Below are 20,324 nucleotides of genomic sequence, written 5' to 3'. Positions count from 1 at the left end.
AATAGAGACCTGTACAAGTCTGGGAGGACTACAACACGGCATCAGGGTAAAACACAGCCAATAGAGACCTGTACAAGTCAGGGAGGACTACAACACGGCATCAGGGTAAAACACAGCCAGTAGAGACCTGTACAAGTCAGGGAGGACTACAACACGGCATCAGGGTAAAACACAGCTAATAGAGACCTGTACAAGTCTGGGAGGACTACAACACGGCATCAGGCAAAACACAGCTAATAGAGATCTGTACATGTCTGAGAGGACTACAACACGGCATCAGGGTAAAACAAAGCCAGAAGAGACCTGTACATGTCTGGGAGGACTACAACACGGCATCAGGGTAAAACACAGCTAATAGAGATCTGTACATGTCTGGGAGGACTACAACACGGCATCAGGGTAAAACACAGCCAGAAGAGACCTGTACAAGTCTGGGAGGACTACAACACGGCATCAGGGTAAAACACAGCTAATAGAGACCTGTACAAGTCTGGGAGGACTACAACACGGCATCAGGGTAAAACACAGCCAGAAGAGACCTGTACAAGTCTGGGAGGACTACAACACGGCATCAGGGTAAAACACAGCCAGTAGAGACCTGTACAAGTCTGGGAGGACTACAACACGGCATCAGGCAAAACACAGGCAGTAGAGACCTGTACAAGTCTGGGAGGACTACAACACGGCATCAGGGCAAAACACAGGCAGTAGAGACCTGTACAAGTCAGGGAGGACTACAACACGGCATCAGGGCAAAACACAGGCAGTAGAGACCTGTACATGTCTGGGAGGACTACAACACGGCATCAGGGTAAAACACAGCTAATAGAGACCTGTACAAGTCAGGGAAGGACTACAACACGGCATCAGGGTAAAACACAGCCAGTAGAGACCTGTACAAGTCTGGGAGGACTACAACACGGCATCAGGGTAAAACACAGCTAATAGAGACCTGTACAAGTCTGGGAGGACTACAACACGGCATCAGGGTAAAACACAGCTAATAGAGACCTGTACAAGTCTGGGAGGACTACAACACGGCATCAGGGTAAAACACAGCCAGAAGAGACCTGTACAAGTCTGGGAGGACTACAACACGGCATCAGGGTAAAACACAGCTAATAGAGACCTGTACAAGTCTGGGAGGACTACAACACGGCATCAGGCAAAACACAGGCAGTAGAGACCTGTACAAGTCTGGGAGGACTACAACACGGCATCAGGGCAAAACACAGGCAGTAGAGACCTGTACAAGTCAGGGAGGACTACAACACGGCATCAGGGCAAAACACAGGCAGTAGAGACCTGTACATGTCTGGGAGGACTACAACACGGCATCAGGGTAAAACACAGCTAATAGAGACCTGTACATGTCTGGGAGGACTACAACACGGCATCAGGGTAAAACACAGCTAATAGAGACCTGTACAAGTCTGGGAGGACTACAACACGGCATCAGGGTAAAACACAGCCAGTAGAGACCTGTACAAGTCAGGGAGGACTACAACACGGCATCAGGGTAAAACACAGCCAATAGAGACCTGTACAAGTCAGGGAGGACTACAACACGGCATCAGGGTAAAACACAGCTAATAGAGACCTGTACAAGTCAGGGAGGACTACCACACGGCATCAGGGTAAAACACAGCCAATAGAGACCTGTACAAGTCAGGGAGGACTACAACACGGCATCAGGGTAAAACACAGCCAATAGAGACCTGTACAAGTCTGGGAGGACTACAACACGGCATCAGGGTAAAACACAGCCAATAGAGACCTGTACAAGTCTGGGAGGACTACAACACGGCATCAGGGTAAAACACAGCCAGAAGAGACCTGTACATGTCTGGGAGGACTACAACACGGCATCAGGGTAAAACACAGCTAATAGAGATCTGTACATGTCTGGGAGGACTACAACACGGCATCAGGGTAAAACACAGCCAGAAGAGACCTGTACAAGTCTGGGAGGACTACAACACGGCATCAGGGTAAAACACAGCTAATAGAGACCTGTACAAGTCTGGGAGGACTACAACACGGCATCAGGCAAAACACAGGCAGTAGAGACCTGTACAAGTCTGGGAGGACTACAACACGGCATCAGGGCAAAACACAGGCAGTAGAGACCTGTACAAGTCAGGGAGGACTACAACACGGCATCAGGGCAAAACACAGGCAGTAGAGACCTGTACATGTCTGGGAGGACTACAACACGGCATCAGGGTAAAACACAGCTAATAGAGACCTGTACAAGTCAGGGAAGGACTACAACACGGCATCAGGGTAAAACACAGCTAATAGAGACCTGTACAAGTCTGGGAGGACTACAACACGGCATCAGGGTAAAACACAGCTAATAGAGACCTGTACAAGTCTGGGAGGACTACAACACGGCATCAGGGTAAAACACAGCTAATAGAGACCTGTACAAGTCTGGGAGGACTACAACACGGCATCAGGGTAAAACACAGCCAGAAGAGACCTGTACAAGTCTGGGAGGACTACAACACGGCATCAGGGTAAAACACAGCTAATAGAGACCTGTACAAGTCTGGGAGGACTACAACACGGCATCAGGCAAAACACAGGCAGTAGAGACCTGTACAAGTCTGGGAGGACTACAACACGGCATCAGGGCAAAACACAGGCAGTAGAGACCTGTACAAGTCAGGGAGGACTACAACACGGCATCAGGGCAAAACACAGGCAGTAGAGACCTGTACATGTCTGGGAGGACTACAACACGGCATCAGGGTAAAACACAGCTAATAGAGACCTGTACATGTCTGGGAGGACTACAACACGGCATCAGGGTAAAACACAGCTAATAGAGACCTGTACAAGTCTGGGAGGACTACAACACGGCATCAGGGTAAAACACAGCCAGTAGAGACCTGTACAAGTCAGGGAGGACTACAACACGGCATCAGGGTAAAACACAGCTAATAGAGACCTGTACAAGTCAGGGAGGACTACAACACGGCATCAGGGTAAAACACAGCTAATAGAGACCTGTACAAGTCAGGGAGGACTACCACACGGCATCAGGGTAAAACACAGCCAATAGAGACCTGTACAAGTCTGGGAGGACTACAACACGGCATCAGGCAAAACACAGGCAGTAGAGACCTGTACAAGTCTGGGAGGACTACAACACGGCATCAGGGCAAAACACAGGCAGTAGAGACCTGTACAAGTCAGGGAGGACTACAACACGGCATCAGGGCAAAACACAGGCAGTAGAGACCTGTACATGTCTGGGAGGACTACAACACGGCATCAGGGTAAAACACAGCTAATAGAGACCTGTACAAGTCAGGGAAGGACTACAACACGGCATCAGGGTAAAACACAGCCAGTAGAGACCTGTACAAGTCAGGGAGGACTACAACACGGCATCAGGGCAAAACACAGCTAATAGAGACCTGTACAAGTCTGGGAGGACTACAACACGGCATCAGGGTAAAACACAGCTAATAGAGACCTGTACAAGTCTGGGAGGACTACAACACGGCATCAGGGTAAAACACAGCCAGAAGAGACCTGTACAAGTCTGGGAGGACTACAACACGGCATCAGGGTAAAACACAGCTAATGGAGACCTGTACAAGTCTGGGAGGACTACAACACGGCATCAGGCAAAACACAGGCAGTAGAGACCTGTACAAGTCTGGGAGGACTACAACACGGCATCAGGGCAAAACACAGGCAGTAGAGACCTGTACAAGTCAGGGAGGACTACAACACGGCATCAGGGCAAAACACAGGCAGTAGAGACCTGTACATGTCTGGGAGGACTACAACACGGCATCAGGGTAAAACACAGCTAATAGAGACCTGTACATGTCTGGGAGGACTACAACACGGCATCAGGGTAAAACACAGCTAATAGAGACCTGTACAAGTCTGGGAGGACTACAACACGGCATCAGGGTAAAACACAGCCAGTAGAGACCTGTACAAGTCAGGGAGGACTACAACACGGCATCAGGGTAAAACACAGCCAATAGAGACCTGTACAAGTCAGGGAGGACTACAACACGGCATCAGGGTAAAACACAGCTAATAGAGACCTGTACAAGTCTGGGAGGACTACAACACGGCATCAGGGTAAAACACAGCCAATAGAGACCTGTACAAGTCAGGGAGGACTACAACACGGCATCAGGGTAAAACACAGCCAATAGAGACCTGTACAAGTCTGGGAGGACTACAACACGGCATCAGGGTAAAACACAGCCAATAGAGACCTGTACAAGTCTGGGAGGACTACAACACGGCATCAGGGTAAAACACAGCCAGAAGAGACCTGTACATGTCTGGGAGGACTACAACACGGCATCAGGGTAAAACACAGCTAATAGAGATCTGTACATGTCAGGGAGAACTACAACACGGCATCAGGGTAAAACACAGCCAGTAGAGACCTGTACAAGTCTGGGAGGACTACAACACGGCATCAGGGTAAAACACAGCCAGTAGAGACCTGTACAAGTCAGGGAGGACTACAACACGGCATCAGAGTGAAACACAGCTAATAGAGACCTGTACAAGTCAGGGAGGACTACAACACGGCATCAGGGTAAAACACAGCCAATAGAGACTTGTACAAGTCTGGGAGGACTACTTGTTTTTTTCCTCAAATATATTTTGTTACATGAGCCACAATGCAAAATGAGTTGTGGACAAGTTGAGTTTAAATAAATGGTTCCAGCCCTTAACAACACCAAGGAAATCAACTCTCCATCAGTTTAAATACTGTAAAAATATTTTGACATAAGAATATATGTGTGACTTTAACACAAACACAAACTGGTTGATAGCAATGACCTTTATTATGAGGAACACAGCGTTTCGGAGTATATACTTACTCCTTCATCAGGTGAATAAATGCTATGAGGCAGAGAAGATATATATGTACCTGTAAGGACAACAAGAGTATTTAGATAACAAAGGTGGAAAATTAACAAGGAAAGCCTACACTTAACTTAGCACTGATTGGTAATAGGGCATGGACAGTGGGCAAACAGGAGGCAGGGGGTAATTAACACTGATAGCAACTTACAGGTATATATATTCACCTGATGAAGGAGTAAGCATATACTCTGAAACGTTGTGTTCCTCATAATAAAGAAGTTGACATACATATGCTCTTCCTTATGTATATCACTTCTACATACCTTTAAAAGACTTCAAAACTGCCGAGTTTAAGTGTAGGGATACATACTGTAGCTTGACTCAAGTATCATGACATGTATTGTATAATGTGTTACCACTATTGCCACCAGTCATGAGTCTGTGTTACCTGGAGGGCCACATATGCATTGTGTGTGGAAGTCAGGGCATGGTGTAGCTCTCGGAAGTTCTCCACGTCCCCTGCCTGAAACATACACAAAACTCAGATGGAAACACGTAAATTGTCACACAACTTCTGTGATAACATACAATACACATGTACTCAACATCTCAAATCCTAACAACATACTTACCATGGTGTTGTTTTTGAGAGTGTCGAGGAACATGTTGACATTGCCGCTCATGCTGGACAACTCGTCGAGGAACCAGTCCCCGTCCCGGGAGGTCAGGTCCATGAGGCGGTCCCCGGCACCTAGGGAACACAGCCAGGGCATGAATGACATGCTACATCATCGACCATCAAAAAATAGAGAAGGGGGGCAACCCCGTTTTCCATTATGAAGTGTGCACCCTGATGTCAGTAGTGTAAGTAAGGTTAAGATGTATGGATATACAACTTCTTTATTACAATTAGGAGCGACGTTGCGGTGTAGGTTCTAACACCGTTATGAAGCAAGTGATGTACAGAGTATGGATGACTCTTCTGTGTATATAACAGGCTTCTCCACTCCAGTGTAACTGTATATATACTTGTCAACCATACTCTGTACATCACTTGTCTTTATGCAGAAATAAGAGGCTCCATTGTAGAGATGTTTCACTGTTGTACAACTAACTGACCGAGAACCGAGAATGTTTATAGTTTTATTTAATTCCAATGTTATGAGAATATTTTGGGATACAAAAATATGCTTATCATTAGTGGAACGTTGTGCTCTTCCATAGGGCTGGGAAAATACACCAACTGTGTGATCCAATAGGTATTCATTACCTTGTTCACGATCCTATACGTATCACGATACTTGTATGTGCTCTTATCTGTGGTTCGTAAGCCATCTCTTTCATAGCCAGGATGGCCAAATACCTGGCACACTGACGATTTACAGTTGGCAGTGTCAAGTATGGGGCAATGGATGAAAATATTTACTTTTTCACAAACAACTTTCACTACTAATTGGTGTTTGGTGTTAACAGCAACCTTTGATTCCTGAATGAATGGTTTTCATAACGAGTTGACAAGATGCTGAGCTGAGGTCTCAGACGCTTATCACTTCACGAAACCCACCAACATGGGTATGGTGCTAACAAACCTAGAAACACAACCAGGGCAACAAGGAATATACACAAGACCACAGGTTTCTGACGTGCTCAAAGGACACAATTAAAGGACACACAGTGAACTGGGGCCTTAGATGACAGGGCCACCCCCACGATTGTCAGAATTGTTGTATTTCAAGAGTAAAAATACAGGAAATCTGACATCAGTTTAATAAAGCACGGAATAAACATTCGAATCTAACTAACAGTTTATCATCAACACTTTGTAATAAGCGACAGGGAAGATGTTGTGTTTCTTTCGTTCTCGTACATTATTGCTTTTTTTCGGTTCCATAAAAACAGGTCAACAATGCTGCTGGGTTCATGAAACCATTATCCTACATGGGCTGCATACAGTTGTTTGTGAACTCACTGATCTGGATCTGAAACTGTGTGTTACCTGAGGCCGCACCCTCCATCATGATGTATCTCTTGTTGAGGGAGCAGAGGGCTGACACGATCACACAGATCAGGCTTGTCACGCCACACATGCCGCTGTCTGCAACACATCACATACTGGACAATGTTCAACCTTCCACATGAAAGAACCTAAGTATGGGCAACATAGTCAACAAAGTCAATGAACTCGTTGCAATAACTAAATTAGTTTGTCAGCTTATCATAGGAGGAACGCCCAAAGTCCTGCAGGTTGTAGATCTTCCCTACTTTAGTGAACCTGAAAGGTAAGGGGGTGACAGACACCAAAGATCATAATCAGAGCTAATCCAGCTGATCCTGGCGTGCCCAGGGAGGCAACTCTTCAAAACAAATTACATTGTCATAGATTACTAGATTAATGACCCCTTCCAACCCACCAACATTTAAACATTAAAATACATCCCAGTAGATGTAGAATAAACTATGCTAATGTTGCAAAGAAAATCTTATGTCTGTAACTGCCCAGCGAGTCCCACTGAAAGGCATGTCGCCACATCCACTAGGTTTATACTGACATCACAGAGACCCACATGCTCACCTTGCACAAAGGCCTGTATTGCTCTCTCAGACTCATGGTACTGTATCTCGAGGATAGGCGTGTCCACCGACTCCTGGGAACGACGATCCAGCAACTGGTAAAACAATATAACAGTTAGACAGCTTTCCATGATGAGAAACCACACATCCCCATCCCATCTCAGCACACTATCAATATCAATACCTCTACTTCCTTTTTCATAGTTTCATTACAGGATGCACTAGATAAACCTCAACACATTCGACACAAGTGTTAGATAATCAAGCAATGTTTTTCAAAATAATAGAAACACCGATAACAGTATGTGCCAGAAACTATTTAAGATATTATGCCTTAGACATATTAGAAATATGACATGTTTCATTATCCGGAAGAGTAAATTGTCGGCCATTACAGTACCTTCCGTATCTTGGCATTGGTTTCAGTGTCGATACTCTGGAGCCGAGTTTCCGTTGTCATGACGACCTGTGTCTTGCTGCTGGGTGCTGTAGACCCGGGCCCGAACAGGTCGTGATACCGCGAGGTTATCTGCTCACATCTGACACAAGGCAGACCTCGTACAGTTCATATGTTACTGTCATCATATCAAACATACGCACATCAATATTGTAAATTTTGAGAATAAATTGTATACTAATTATACTTATCCGATCTCACACTATGCATTTCTTCCTTTTTCTTTCAATACTTATGTGGAAACATTAAGGGGGATGTGATACAGCTGTACAATGCTGCCTGAGGCAACAACATTAGCCAACACTTCCTCCTCAAGTCTATGTGACAGTGTAACAAGACACAGAAACAGCCCACGACCTCAACCTGTTACTTGAACTAGGGGCAAGCCATCTGTGTCGATGTTTTCTAGTGTTGTGGTGGGGGAACTAGCAGAGTCTGTTTTGCTAGCGACAAGGCATAACCCTGTCATGAGTGAGTGTGAGTGTGAGTGTGAGTGTGAGTGTGTTGAATATTACACCACTTTTAGCCACATCATGGCAGGGGACACCACAAATGGGCTTCACACATGGAGTGACAAGCAAACACTTAAACCACTAGGCTACCCCACCTCCCCAACCCTGTCATGAACAGTGTCCAACTCACTTGTTTGTGGTGAAGTCACACACCAGCTCCTGCAGCCACCACAGATAGTGGGATGTCCTCGCCTCGTCAGCAAATATGGCTCCAAACTGAAACATTCCAACAAGTCTCTGTAATCTCCATCGTGATTCAGCATCAGAATGTGACTTGTTTATACAGGTAACTGGTTATGACATGCAAGAGCAGACTTCAGCCACAGGCTAACTTTGACCAACCTCTCCTAGTAGCCTACACTACTCAGGGACTTATCTCTACCTGCTCAGAGGCCGATATTTGGCTTCCATTCTGCAGCAATTTTCAGTAAATATTCCCAAAAGGGAACTCATAAAATCTAATTTCATCTTAATATAGTTAGAACTGATGTGACGGCTTGATGGAGGTGACCTGTATTCCACAGATAACATGGCCATAAAGGAGGAGTGTGTGAGTGAGATAAAAAAAATCATCAGCATTATTTCAGCCATATAGCGACCAATAAAGGAGGAAGAGGCTTAATCTTACATCATTGTCCTGAATGCAATGTTAAACACAATGTTAAAATACATCTCAAATTAAGAATTTAAGAAAAATCCCATTGAACAAAATAATTTCCCCACCAATTTGCCTGCCAAAATCACGTTGTTTGAAACCCTAGATAAATCCCTGCTACAATGACATGTGCCTGTGCTTCTCACCTGTGATACAATGGTGCTGTAGCTGTGCAGCACCTCAAACACGCTGTGTAGCAGTGACCGTCGCTGTTGCAGGTGACCACTCATCTCTGTCTCCAGCTGTTCACACTGAAACACACAGCACAGTGTCACCAGCACTGCTCATACTACAGTAGGCTGGAGCTGTCGGAGATCCACAAAGGAAGATATTGGAGTGTCTCTCGAAGTTAGAACACTTATACAGTAAACTACCTATGCTGTGATATTGGAGTACTTTTGAATTAAGAAACCACTAACCCCTTCTTCGTTCTCTGTTTGTTTCAATGACCACACCACACAGTTTGCTGACAAAGGGAAAGTGAACGTCAACCTGATCAGTGTATCAAGCCCACCAGTTCTATAAGCTTCATGTCTGACACAGACAGGACCAGCTGAGGTACACAGACAGGACCAGCTGAGGTACACAGACAGGACCAGCTGAGGTACACAGACGAGACCAGCTGAGGTACACAGACAGGACCAGCTGAGGTACACAGACAGGACCAGCTGAGGTACACAGACAGGACCAGCTGAGGTACACAGACAGGACCAGCTGAGGTACACAGACGAGACCAGCTGAGGTACACAGACGAGACCAGCTGAGGTACACAGACAGGACCAGCTGAGGTACACAGACAGGACCAGATGAGGTACACAGACAGGACCAGCTGAGGTACACAGACAGGACCAGATGAGGTACACAGACAGGACCAGCTGAGGTACACAGACGAGACCAGCTGAGGTACACAGACGAGACCAGCTGAGGTACACAGACAGGACCAGCTGAGGTACACAGACAGGACCAGCTGAGGTACACAGACAGGACCAGCTGAGGTACACAGACAGGACCAGCTGAGGTACACAGACAGGACCAGATGAGGTACACATCCATCATTGTAAGAAAGCTGGATTAAATGACATGTTTCACATTATTCCAACATTACCTTGGCTTCATACATTGTCCCTGTTGTGGGAAATCCAGGTCATCTGTTAGACGACATATAATGCTTTAACCACTAGATAACCCAACTGCCCTACCATCTCACCTGCCCTGCGATCTGACCCACGTTATCAGCGAGACGATATACAACGCTTCAACTACTACATAACCCAACTGCCCTATCAACTCACCTGCCCCACGATCTGACCCAGAAACCCGGTTAAATGATATATAACACTTCAACCACTAGATAACCCGACTGCCCTACCAACTCACCTGCCCTACAATCTGACCCAGAACCCCGGTGAAATGATATATAACGCTTCAACCTCTAGATAACCCGACTGCCCTACCAACTCACCTGCCCCACAATCTGACCCAGATCCCCGGCGAGATGATATATAACGCTTCAACCACTAGATAACCCAAATGCCCTACCAACTCACCTGCCCTACGATCTGACTCTGGCCCGCTCCCTGGAGGAACTCTGTGGCAGCAGAGAAGCTGGGTGCTCCCAGGTCCAGGGGCTTGGCCACTTCAGAACACATCTTCTGGAACACCGAACCCTGCATGGTCTCCAGGCAGTGCTGAGAAGTAGAAACAAGCCTGATGCAATACACATCAGCCCAAAACAATACACAGATCTTTCCAGGGGATATGTTGAAGAAAGGGCTGAACCGAAAATAAGGTCTCAATCCAAAATATGTTACAAAGCAAGGTAGGTTTAATGCCCTACTTAGCAACACTCCCGCCATAACAAAGCATGTCACACCAGAAATGGTCCCACAGGTTGAGAATCTAAACCTGTGTGTCTTCAGTGTCATATGGCTGGAATATTCCTGAAAGGGGCATAGAACCCTACGTATTACAGAACGAACAAGAATGAGTTCTTCCACTTCAACAGCCCCTTCACCTTGTGCATCTTCTGCCAGTGACTGAACTCGTTGATCTTCTCCTCCACGGCCTTGTAGGCCGAGTCCTTGGCTGCCTTGACCACCGAGTACTCTGCGTACCTCTCCTGCAGGGAGTACAGGGCGTGGCCGGCATCGTGCTGAGCCTCCATCAACAACTGCTTCACCTCCTTCATCCCGTCCATGTCAGTCAGGTGGGACAGGTGGCGCTCGCACGTCTGTATCCACGACAACTCTACTTCCCTCAGCTCGGGCACAGCAGTCATGATATCTTCTCTGAAACACAAGGTTTTACATCAATACCAGAAAACTGTGGCATTGAGTGATACAGTGTCATGCCACCAGATACACACAACCCAGTAGCCTGTAGGGTCCTGCAGGTCCTACCCTGACTGACGTACCTCAGTGTTCCCGCTGACTGTTCCCGCTGACCCGCGAGACATGTCTGAACAGTCTTGTAATAGTCCCAGGTGCAACTGCTTTATGTCAGCCATAAATGGCTTTGTAAGTGTCCTATTCTATTCCATCTAGGTCAAGGTTTGTAAATTTGGTGAAAAGTTTAACTTGGTATGGTTGCAACATTGCAAAATTACAACATGGAAAAGCCATGTTCTCATTCAAGTAACATTTCCCTCAACTGAATATTATCAAAATGTCCAATAAAGCCTCACACCAAAAATTGTTCCGAAATTGAAATTAAGCAATTTCTCAATGTCAGATCCTGTATTCAAAGCAGATACCAAAATATGTATACAAGATAACACTGCGTTTCAATGTTATTGCGCACAAAGTCATGAATTATTCTGGTTTTCTTTCTGGTTTTATCTATATCCGAAAGTTACTTCTGACATCCTCCTCCTTCTCCTGCCTACCTGTTCTTTGTCCAGGCCGCCTTCATCTCCATCACCCTGATAGCGAACATGCTGCAGGTGATCTCACGCTCCATCTCCTTCTTGCTCTTCTTCTTCTCCCCTGCTCCTGCCGCCGTGGTCATCCCCCCTCCGTAGAAGGCCCCCGTGTAGCCCCCCTCGTTCCCGGTGGTCCAGTCCACCAGGGGGTCATACACAAAGGCCTCCAGCAGTGTCAGCAGCGTCTCTCGGCCTTTACGCATCGTCTTCATCACGTGCTCACTTGCCGTTCGGAAAGTCCCCTGGAACACCAAAACATCACTGTCATAACAAAGTGCCATAGCATCCATTGGTTCAAAATGTTGAATGAAATTAGTAGAACAAATAATGACATTTATAGGAAAAAGGTAGTCAATCTAATCATAGAAAAGTATATGGATTGGCAGCGGATTGCCATTGAAAAATAACAAGCGTATAGTTGACAAAGTCTATATCCCCCGCCCATTTTAACACGTTATGGTCACAAACCAGGTAACTGACCCAACATTTCTCTTAGCCCATGTCAAAATAGCTGCAATGGAAATTCTAAAATAAACATTTCTAAAACTCCTTAATATCAAATGGCACTAGTTCAGTATGCACTTTATATATAGAAATGCAATGTTTGGCAAGGAAATATTTAACAGTTTATTTGTTATACTCCTTAAGTAAACCAATCCTATATTAAAACTTAAATCCAACTTGTTGTCATTGAAACAATAAAAATTTCTAAAAGTGCTATATATCAAAAGGCACCAGTTCAGTATGTGCCTGGTAGACATGCAAAGTTTTGTAAGAAAGTATTTTTAATGTTTTTTGAGTTACGCTCTGGAAACGAACACCACCCCTGTAGAAGTCCAACTTGTTACCATGGAAACGTAAAAAAATAAAAATTTGTAAAATTCCTAAATAGCAAAAGGCACCAGTTCAGTATGTGCCTAGTAGACATGCCAAGGTTTGTAAGAAAGTATTTAATGGTTTTTGAGTTACGCTCCGGAAACAAACACCACCCATAGAACCTAAGTCCAACTTGTTGCCATGGAAACGTAAAAAATAAAAATTATAAAATTCCTAAATAGCAAAAGGCACCAGTTCAGCATGAGTCTGAGTTATGCTCCGGAAACTTCGTTGGGACGGGGGATAAAAATACAATATCAGTATATCAATTAAATGCTTCTCCTAGCACTGTCTCCATGCACACCTACAATCTAATGACATCTTGGAAATACTTGATTCACTTCTTGTCGACAGTGTCAACTCAGTGTAGTGAGTGAGTGAGTGAGTGAGTGAGGTTTTATGCTGCTGTTAGCAATATTCCAGCAATATCACTGTAGGGACACCAGAAATTGGCTTCACACATTGTACCCATGATACAGCTGGAGTGAGTGAGTGAGTATGGTTTTACACCGCTTTTAGCAAAATTCCAGCAATATCACTGCGGGGGACACCAGAAATGGAGTTCACACACTGTACCCACATCGGGAATCGAACCTAGGTCTTTAACCACAAGGCTACCCGACTGCCCCGTAACTCCGTGTAAAGACACTGGCCTAAGAAATATGATGGACACAATGACAACGTGTGACAAGGAGATAGAAACTCATTCACCAGGCTGAAAAATTTCAAATTCCATTTATCAAGCCAAACTGATCAAATACAAGCAAATATATAACACCAGATTCTATAATCTTCAGTGCTAAACCACTCATGCACCCAAGTTTTGCATGGTCTGTTATTTCCACATCCATCTATTCAGCTATAGTATTGCTCTGGTGAATTACAAAGCATCAGTTCGTTTAATTTTTTCAACCCATAGTTACACTGAAAAATATCCTTTTCAAAAATCCTTTTCTTTCAAAGAATATTTTTACATTCTAAAATTAACAGTACACAGTTCACTCTTCTTATTAAAACAGGAGACTGCAAAACAACAAAATCAATTGTTGGGATCCATTTTGTACTGCAAAACTGGTCATGATAAATTATATTTCATCACTAATGCTTCCAAACGAAAATATTTCAAACACAACAACAATTCAACAAATCATTTCGATTTAATTGTTAAGATCAAAACATTCATAGAGATCACTGTCAAATTTCCCTGGCTCAATGTCACAGTAATCTAATTGGATAAAGGTACTGGTATGTGTCTCCCTGAAATCCAATCATCTAAAAATATTGATGCATGTAAACCACACATCCTTGTCCAACTCATTACCGCATCCCAGCGTATGTCCGGCTAGTCTGCAGTGTGTACAGTGACGCATGGACTCCAGGATTGATCGTTACAGTCTTCAGTGATGAGGGCAGGCCTAACACACCTGGGACCCCGTCACAAAACACCTGTATTTAGGGAGCAAGATAATGTTCTTCCCATGGAATTTTGAAAAGACAAAAAACCTTGCAGGTACGGAGGTAAGTGTTCAAGTTGATTGTTGTATCACCTAGTCTCAAAAAGTCTCAAACTGCATCACAGCATCTCGTAAACCAGTAATATGATCAATGTATTCACTATTCAGTCATAAATGTCTTGCTAATTCATATTTTCTAATAGCCCAAAGGAAGAGATTGAAATACTTTCTATTACAGCTGTAAAGTAATTCCTCAATATGGTATTTATGTCCTCTTACTGTGCAGATGTTAAGGCATCAGTTATCTGTAGATTGTCTGGACTCAAAAAGGCTCAAGTGTTCAACAATCTGGATAAACCTTAAATTAACATCCAACTGAAAGAGAGAGATGATGTGGGACGGAAGCACCATGGAATGTTCCAAACAATTACATTCAGATGGTTCACGTTTGAACAAAAAGGTTCAAATCCCGGTTCGCCACCATTATGTTTCTAGGTTTGTCAGCACCATACACGTGCTCGCGGGTTTCACCGAAGTGGTAAACGTCTGAAACCTGCATCACTTCGGGGTTTCCTCCCACGTTAAGCTGACACGTCGTGATATAACTGGAATACTGTTAAAAGCGGCGTTAATGCCAACTCACTCACTGAACAGAAAGGACAAGTAATCACTTGTTTAAACATATCATTCCAAAATCCCTTCCATAGCACCTGTATGCTGATAAAACTGTCATGTGTCATGTAGAATAATCAACAAGTTGAATTATATGCTACACCAACTTGTGTCTAGGACTCCATTTTTCCCTTTTATCATCTTTAACAGCTATATATATCAACAGTTCAATGAAGGTTTCAGAAATAATTTCTTTTTTGCAGATTTGTAAGATGAGGCCAACTACTTCTTATTACTACCAAATAGTATTCAGCAATCAACGACCCCAATCATGTGTATCATCCAGCTTTAATTCCAATTAAAACATTATCAATTAAACCGAATAAATCTATGTTCTGAACAGAAAAACATTCAATAGAATAATATTCCTTCTGACCATCATAGTTCCTGCCTGTATTCCAATCTATCACTCGTGATATTTGCAATTTACTTATTATGAAATTGATGAGGATATTTGCCCTCGTCTAAGGTTGAAATCCATTATACTGGAGCCCCTCGGCCAGGAGGAAGTGAGGGAATTGATCCTACACTATAAGGGAAATGCATGGTCACTGGGGACTCGGGGTGTTTACAGTGCTATTGACAATATGCATAATCACTTGCATCATGCCGCCATCCTAGCTGCTGTTGATAGAGACGATGCTGTTTACACTTCACAGACGATGTCAATGCCATCACTTCCTGTCAAGGACAACTTCTGTCAACTGCAAAACATTTCTATTGACGACTGTGATGATGTGCATTAATCCAGACTTGAGGAGACGTGTATTTCAGATTGGCAATACATGTACACTGACAATCATGGTAATATTTATTTATCAAGATATCAATCAATTATCATGACAGACTGGAACCACACAAACTACCAGTGACAATATCAGATGTGCGCAAATCTCAACTAGCATCATTAAAACCCTTTCAGTTGATTAGTCTTTACCTCAACTTCTTAGGCTGTTTGTTTAAAACTAATCATGTTGTGAGACAGTAATCCTTGTGTTTGGTTGTTTGTTGTTTAACGCCGCACTCAGCAATATTCCAGCTGTATGACGGCAGTGTGTAAATAAACGAGTCTGGACCAGACAATCCAGGGATCGACATCATGAACATCAATCTATGCAATTGCGATACAATGACATGCATCAACCAAGTCGGCGAGCCTGACCACCCGAACCCGTTAGTACGACAAGCACAGTCACCTTTTATGGAGATAGGACTTTGGGTCTCATCCAGCCAGTGTTTGTTATGCACTAAATCTAACCAGTCCTTAGCTTGTTTATGAAAGCCCATGGTTATCTTTATTGGCACGTTAAATATTCTACTCAAAAGAAGTTAAGTACCATCCAATTCTTTAATTACTATATTTAATGATCTGTATAGTACTACGAAAGTATTGGTTGGTTCTGAACACCTTTTGAGTCGTATGCCTGTTCAAGTTAATAATCCCACCTTCAAACCTCTTTTTAACAGTAACAACACCATTGTTGCATTATGAATAAAAGACCTTCACGGTTGGACCTAGCCCTGATTGTGTGCTTGATGACATGGTTCTCAGATGTAACGTATGGCAGCAAGAACTCATGTCACATATTTAGCCTCAATGTCAAAGCCAGGATGTTTGAAAATTTCAACCGTTCTTAGATTTTCTACCTTTCCCAAGTCTGTAACCAAGTCATTGTCAGGTGCGCCATACGATTAATTCTGTGTATCCCTGACATAACTTGTGGTCGGCGATGCTGCAATCCGGGGGTCATTTGGGGCAGAAACATCTTTGGCATCATCAGTAGTATGAATACATTTGCAAAGATGTGTAAGATCGATTCTGATTGGACCACTTGTGACTTTCCGCCAATGAGAGGCGCTGATAGAATACTGAGACGCATCCGGCAAGGAAATCAGGACATTTGCGTTCAATAATTGTGAAGCAGAAGTCCGTGTGATGTAAACTATTTCTGAAACAGTCAGTGACTCACTCGCACAATCCAACAAAACAAACCCATCTACATGAATGCGCCCAGTGTCCCACTGAGTGTAAATATTATGAGCTGCCTCACCAGAACACTGTTGGCAATAATCAAATGTAAAATATTCGTATTAAGTCATGAGCCTTGGCATGTGACTCACAAAAATAAATTCACAGGGACAGATACTCCATCATTCCTCGTCACGAGTAGTTTATTGTTTTTATTACCTATCGCCAAATTACTATTAATGTAAGTAGCTAAATACAAAGACCTACATTCACCCTAATATGAGAGGGGCAAAGTCACTTTTTGTCATATTACTACGCATGCAAAACGGCATCAAATTCCTGGAATTTCACCAAAGCACAGTCCAATTACATTATGATTCCACGATAGTAAAATAGTTCAACTGAAACATACCTTGGAATATTAAACTAAATATTCCATCATTCAGCATTGAGAATCGTTTTGTTTTCATTTAATATAAACATTAAGTACTTCACAGTAGGTGATATAGGATATCTGATAAAGAATCAAACATGTGCAGTTTACTTCAAACTATTTACATGTTCAGCGCTTGTCACTGCACGAACAGCCGGCTTACATCATTACAGAGTGGAAATGAAAAATCTTGCAATTTCTACATTGTCAACTCAAACAATTTGCATGAAATGATCTTCAAGTCAAAATTATTCCACAAATATGTTTAATTGTTTAATGTGAACAAATGTTTTTAAATATCAGTCAATGTCAAATATAAACACTGGAAGGGGTGCAACCCTGACCTTGAAGTGATCAGTGTTTTTGCGGCACGAAGTTACAGAAGGAACTTCCAGTTACTGTTCACAAGCGTATGAAAACCAAGACATCGCTCTGTGCTGGGAAGAAGAGTTTACAGTGGTGTACACTTATTCTGAATCGCATGATGTATCTACGATCCGGCGACGTTTGGAAGGAGTGTGTTCAACGGAAGACTGGTCAGACTTGCAAATGTTTATTTTGAATACACCACCGTAAGCTGGACTGGAAAAGAGGGAGTGTTACTGTGTAGCATATCAGCATTTGTTTTGTGAATTGGATGACAGAACCACGTCATGTTTTTGTACCGATGAATATAACACGGGGACCACGTTAGAGATACAAATGGCAGTGGAGAGTGCATTCATGGACATAGGCCTAGCTACAGGTTCAACTGGTGCACAGGAACTTGACAGAATGTTGAAAATGCAGCACTGTTGACTTTGGGTGATTTGAGAGTATGCGTTTATTGAATGGATGTTTTTATGACCAGTAACTTGCATTATTTGATTTGACGGGATGCCTTTACTTGAAAGTGACTGAATCGTGTAATATCGCACATTATGGTTACGGATGCTATTGTCAGAGGACAAATTGGCTTTGGAATCCCCGGCCATAACCATTGCTTCCAGCTTATGGTCACCCACAGGTTGTCATTTGAACCAAGTTGCTCCAGATCTGGGACACCAGCTGGTGTTCGTTGCCAGATGAAACAGATTATCCTTTCCAGAAAAATTTCATAGTCCCATATCTTGGTACTGCAGGTCAACTTCTACACAGAGACTGGGCAACATGCGAGATGGTCGGGTCGGGTCGGGCCCAGGCTCTTGCACTTCACTGTGACATACACACAAGTCATCCTTCTGTGTGGAGAAGTCAACTTCAACCCGAAAAATATGGTGTTGTTACGTATTAAAGTTAGAACAGATAGAATTTGCCCTCAGGATGACAATATCCCTCTGAGAACCCTCTGAGAACCCAATAAAAACAGAACATGGTGAGTAGTTGTTATTGAGGCAAGAACACAACAGAGGTCAGTGTGGCATCAAAACATGCCACCGTTTGATGTCTGTGATGTCATTTGACCTTGACCTTCAATTCTGTCAATGTTTATAGCTATTTGAATGTCAGTTTGCACATTTTCATGGTCACCGACACTAGAATTGATATAGGTGGTTGACAGTGCAATGATGGACACTGGAACCTGCAAGGAAGGTCAGAATATCAGACTACTGCCTAAATGCGGAACTTCGCAGTAGTGTCAGACTTATCCTCTATTTGCAATCTGCCAACTGTTTAGTCATCTAAATCACTATTGCTTTCTTCATCAATCCCTAAATATCTTCTGTTGACTTCCGGTGCCCCCGTGCAACCCTGCGAGTCGACAGAGCAATACTCATCATGTAATGCATGAAGGGGCATGGCTTGAGTCCAGTGTTTTGAGTGTTTAGTTGATCAGAATTTACAGAATCACTGACAACAGTCTTTAAACAAAACATGGCGCTCTATATGCGCAAGCAATTTGTTTACACTGAATGTGTCAGTATTTACAGAATAACTGACAACAGAATTTAAACAAAACATGGCGCTATATGCTCAAGCAGTTTGTTTACTCTGTAATACTTCGCACAAACTTTGACAGTCACTGAAAGCATGCTAACATGAGGTGGGTACCCCCCAAAAGAAAACTAAGTTAGCCTTGCAAAGATTTTGTTCTACAGCACACATCACAATTATGAGTCAGTGAGTACGGTTTTACAACGCTTTTAGCAATATTCCAGCAATATCATGGCAGGGGACACCAGAAATGGGCTTCACACATTGTACCCATGTCGGTAGGGCTGCAACTATACAGGAAGGTCACGATACGATACGTATCTCGATATGCTTGTCATGATACGATACGTATTTCGATACGCAACGATAAAAAAAAGAGTACTCTTTTGAATGAAATTAATAAAATATATTACAAACATGAGTCCAGATATACAATGAACACATTTTTATAACCAGATCGTATATTAATAGGATTGAATTGTGTACTTGAGTTCGGATTTATTGACTGGTATTTCCGGTGTTCCCTGCTCGCGCTGATAATGTTCTTTGTGATTGGGAAAACATCCTGTCAGTGAAAAAACTTGAGCTTATTAAAATGCATGTAAGCTTTGGAAGCCATGCGTTACTGCGCTCTATAACAGAGTTAGCGCTATATTGAAAGGTGCAATAGCCAGGGAACATTGTAGTAAGATGTGCATTCCGTATCGTGGCATATCGATATATAGACCCATGTGTATCGTGTCGTTGGTCAAGTGTCGCGATGCATCGGAATATCGGTGTATCGTTTCACCCTTACATGTCGGGAATCGAACCTTGGTCTTCAGCGTAACGAGCGAACGCTCTAACCACTATAGGCTACCCGACCGCCCTTTCACTATTATGACATCATGTCGCTCATTGTGACGCAAAAGGTAGGACATCACAGTCGTACAAAGAAAAGTGCCGAATAGCAAGCTCAAGGTTGTCCTCAAAGATAGAAATACATCCTCTTTGCATATTTCTATCCTGTTTTCTGAATGAAAATATTGCCC

At 43.5% G+C, this 20,324-nt stretch overlaps 1 protein-coding gene across 1 annotated transcript in view; it reads right to left on the bottom strand.

Moving 5' to 3' along the window:
• The window catches only part of LOC139468593 (serine/threonine-protein kinase SMG1-like), a 127,178-nt gene that overhangs the window by 29,378 nt on the left and 77,476 nt on the right, over positions 1-20,324 (bottom strand). The window contains exons 48-57 of the mRNA XM_071250715.1: positions 11,940-12,217; positions 11,070-11,343; positions 10,603-10,743; positions 9,202-9,306; positions 8,531-8,616; positions 7,832-7,970; positions 7,433-7,526; positions 6,857-6,955; positions 5,493-5,611; positions 5,309-5,383 (exon numbers count right to left, since the gene is read on the bottom strand). Coding sequence (XP_071106816.1) covers positions 5,309-5,383; positions 5,493-5,611; positions 6,857-6,955; positions 7,433-7,526; positions 7,832-7,970; positions 8,531-8,616; positions 9,202-9,306; positions 10,603-10,743; positions 11,070-11,343; positions 11,940-12,217 — 1,410 coding nt within the window. The remainder of the gene's footprint in view (positions 1-5,308; positions 5,384-5,492; positions 5,612-6,856; positions 6,956-7,432; positions 7,527-7,831; positions 7,971-8,530; positions 8,617-9,201; positions 9,307-10,602; positions 10,744-11,069; positions 11,344-11,939; positions 12,218-20,324) is intronic.

The sequence above is a fragment of the Haliotis cracherodii genome, unplaced genomic scaffold (genome assembly GCF_022045235.1).
Source record: "Haliotis cracherodii isolate W230 unplaced genomic scaffold, xgHalCrac1.p SCAF_2, whole genome shotgun sequence".
NCBI lineage: Eukaryota > Metazoa > Mollusca > Gastropoda > Lepetellida > Haliotidae > Haliotis > Haliotis cracherodii.
Note: the sequence above shows the minus strand (reverse complement) of the source record. Positions and strands in the feature narration are given on the sequence as shown.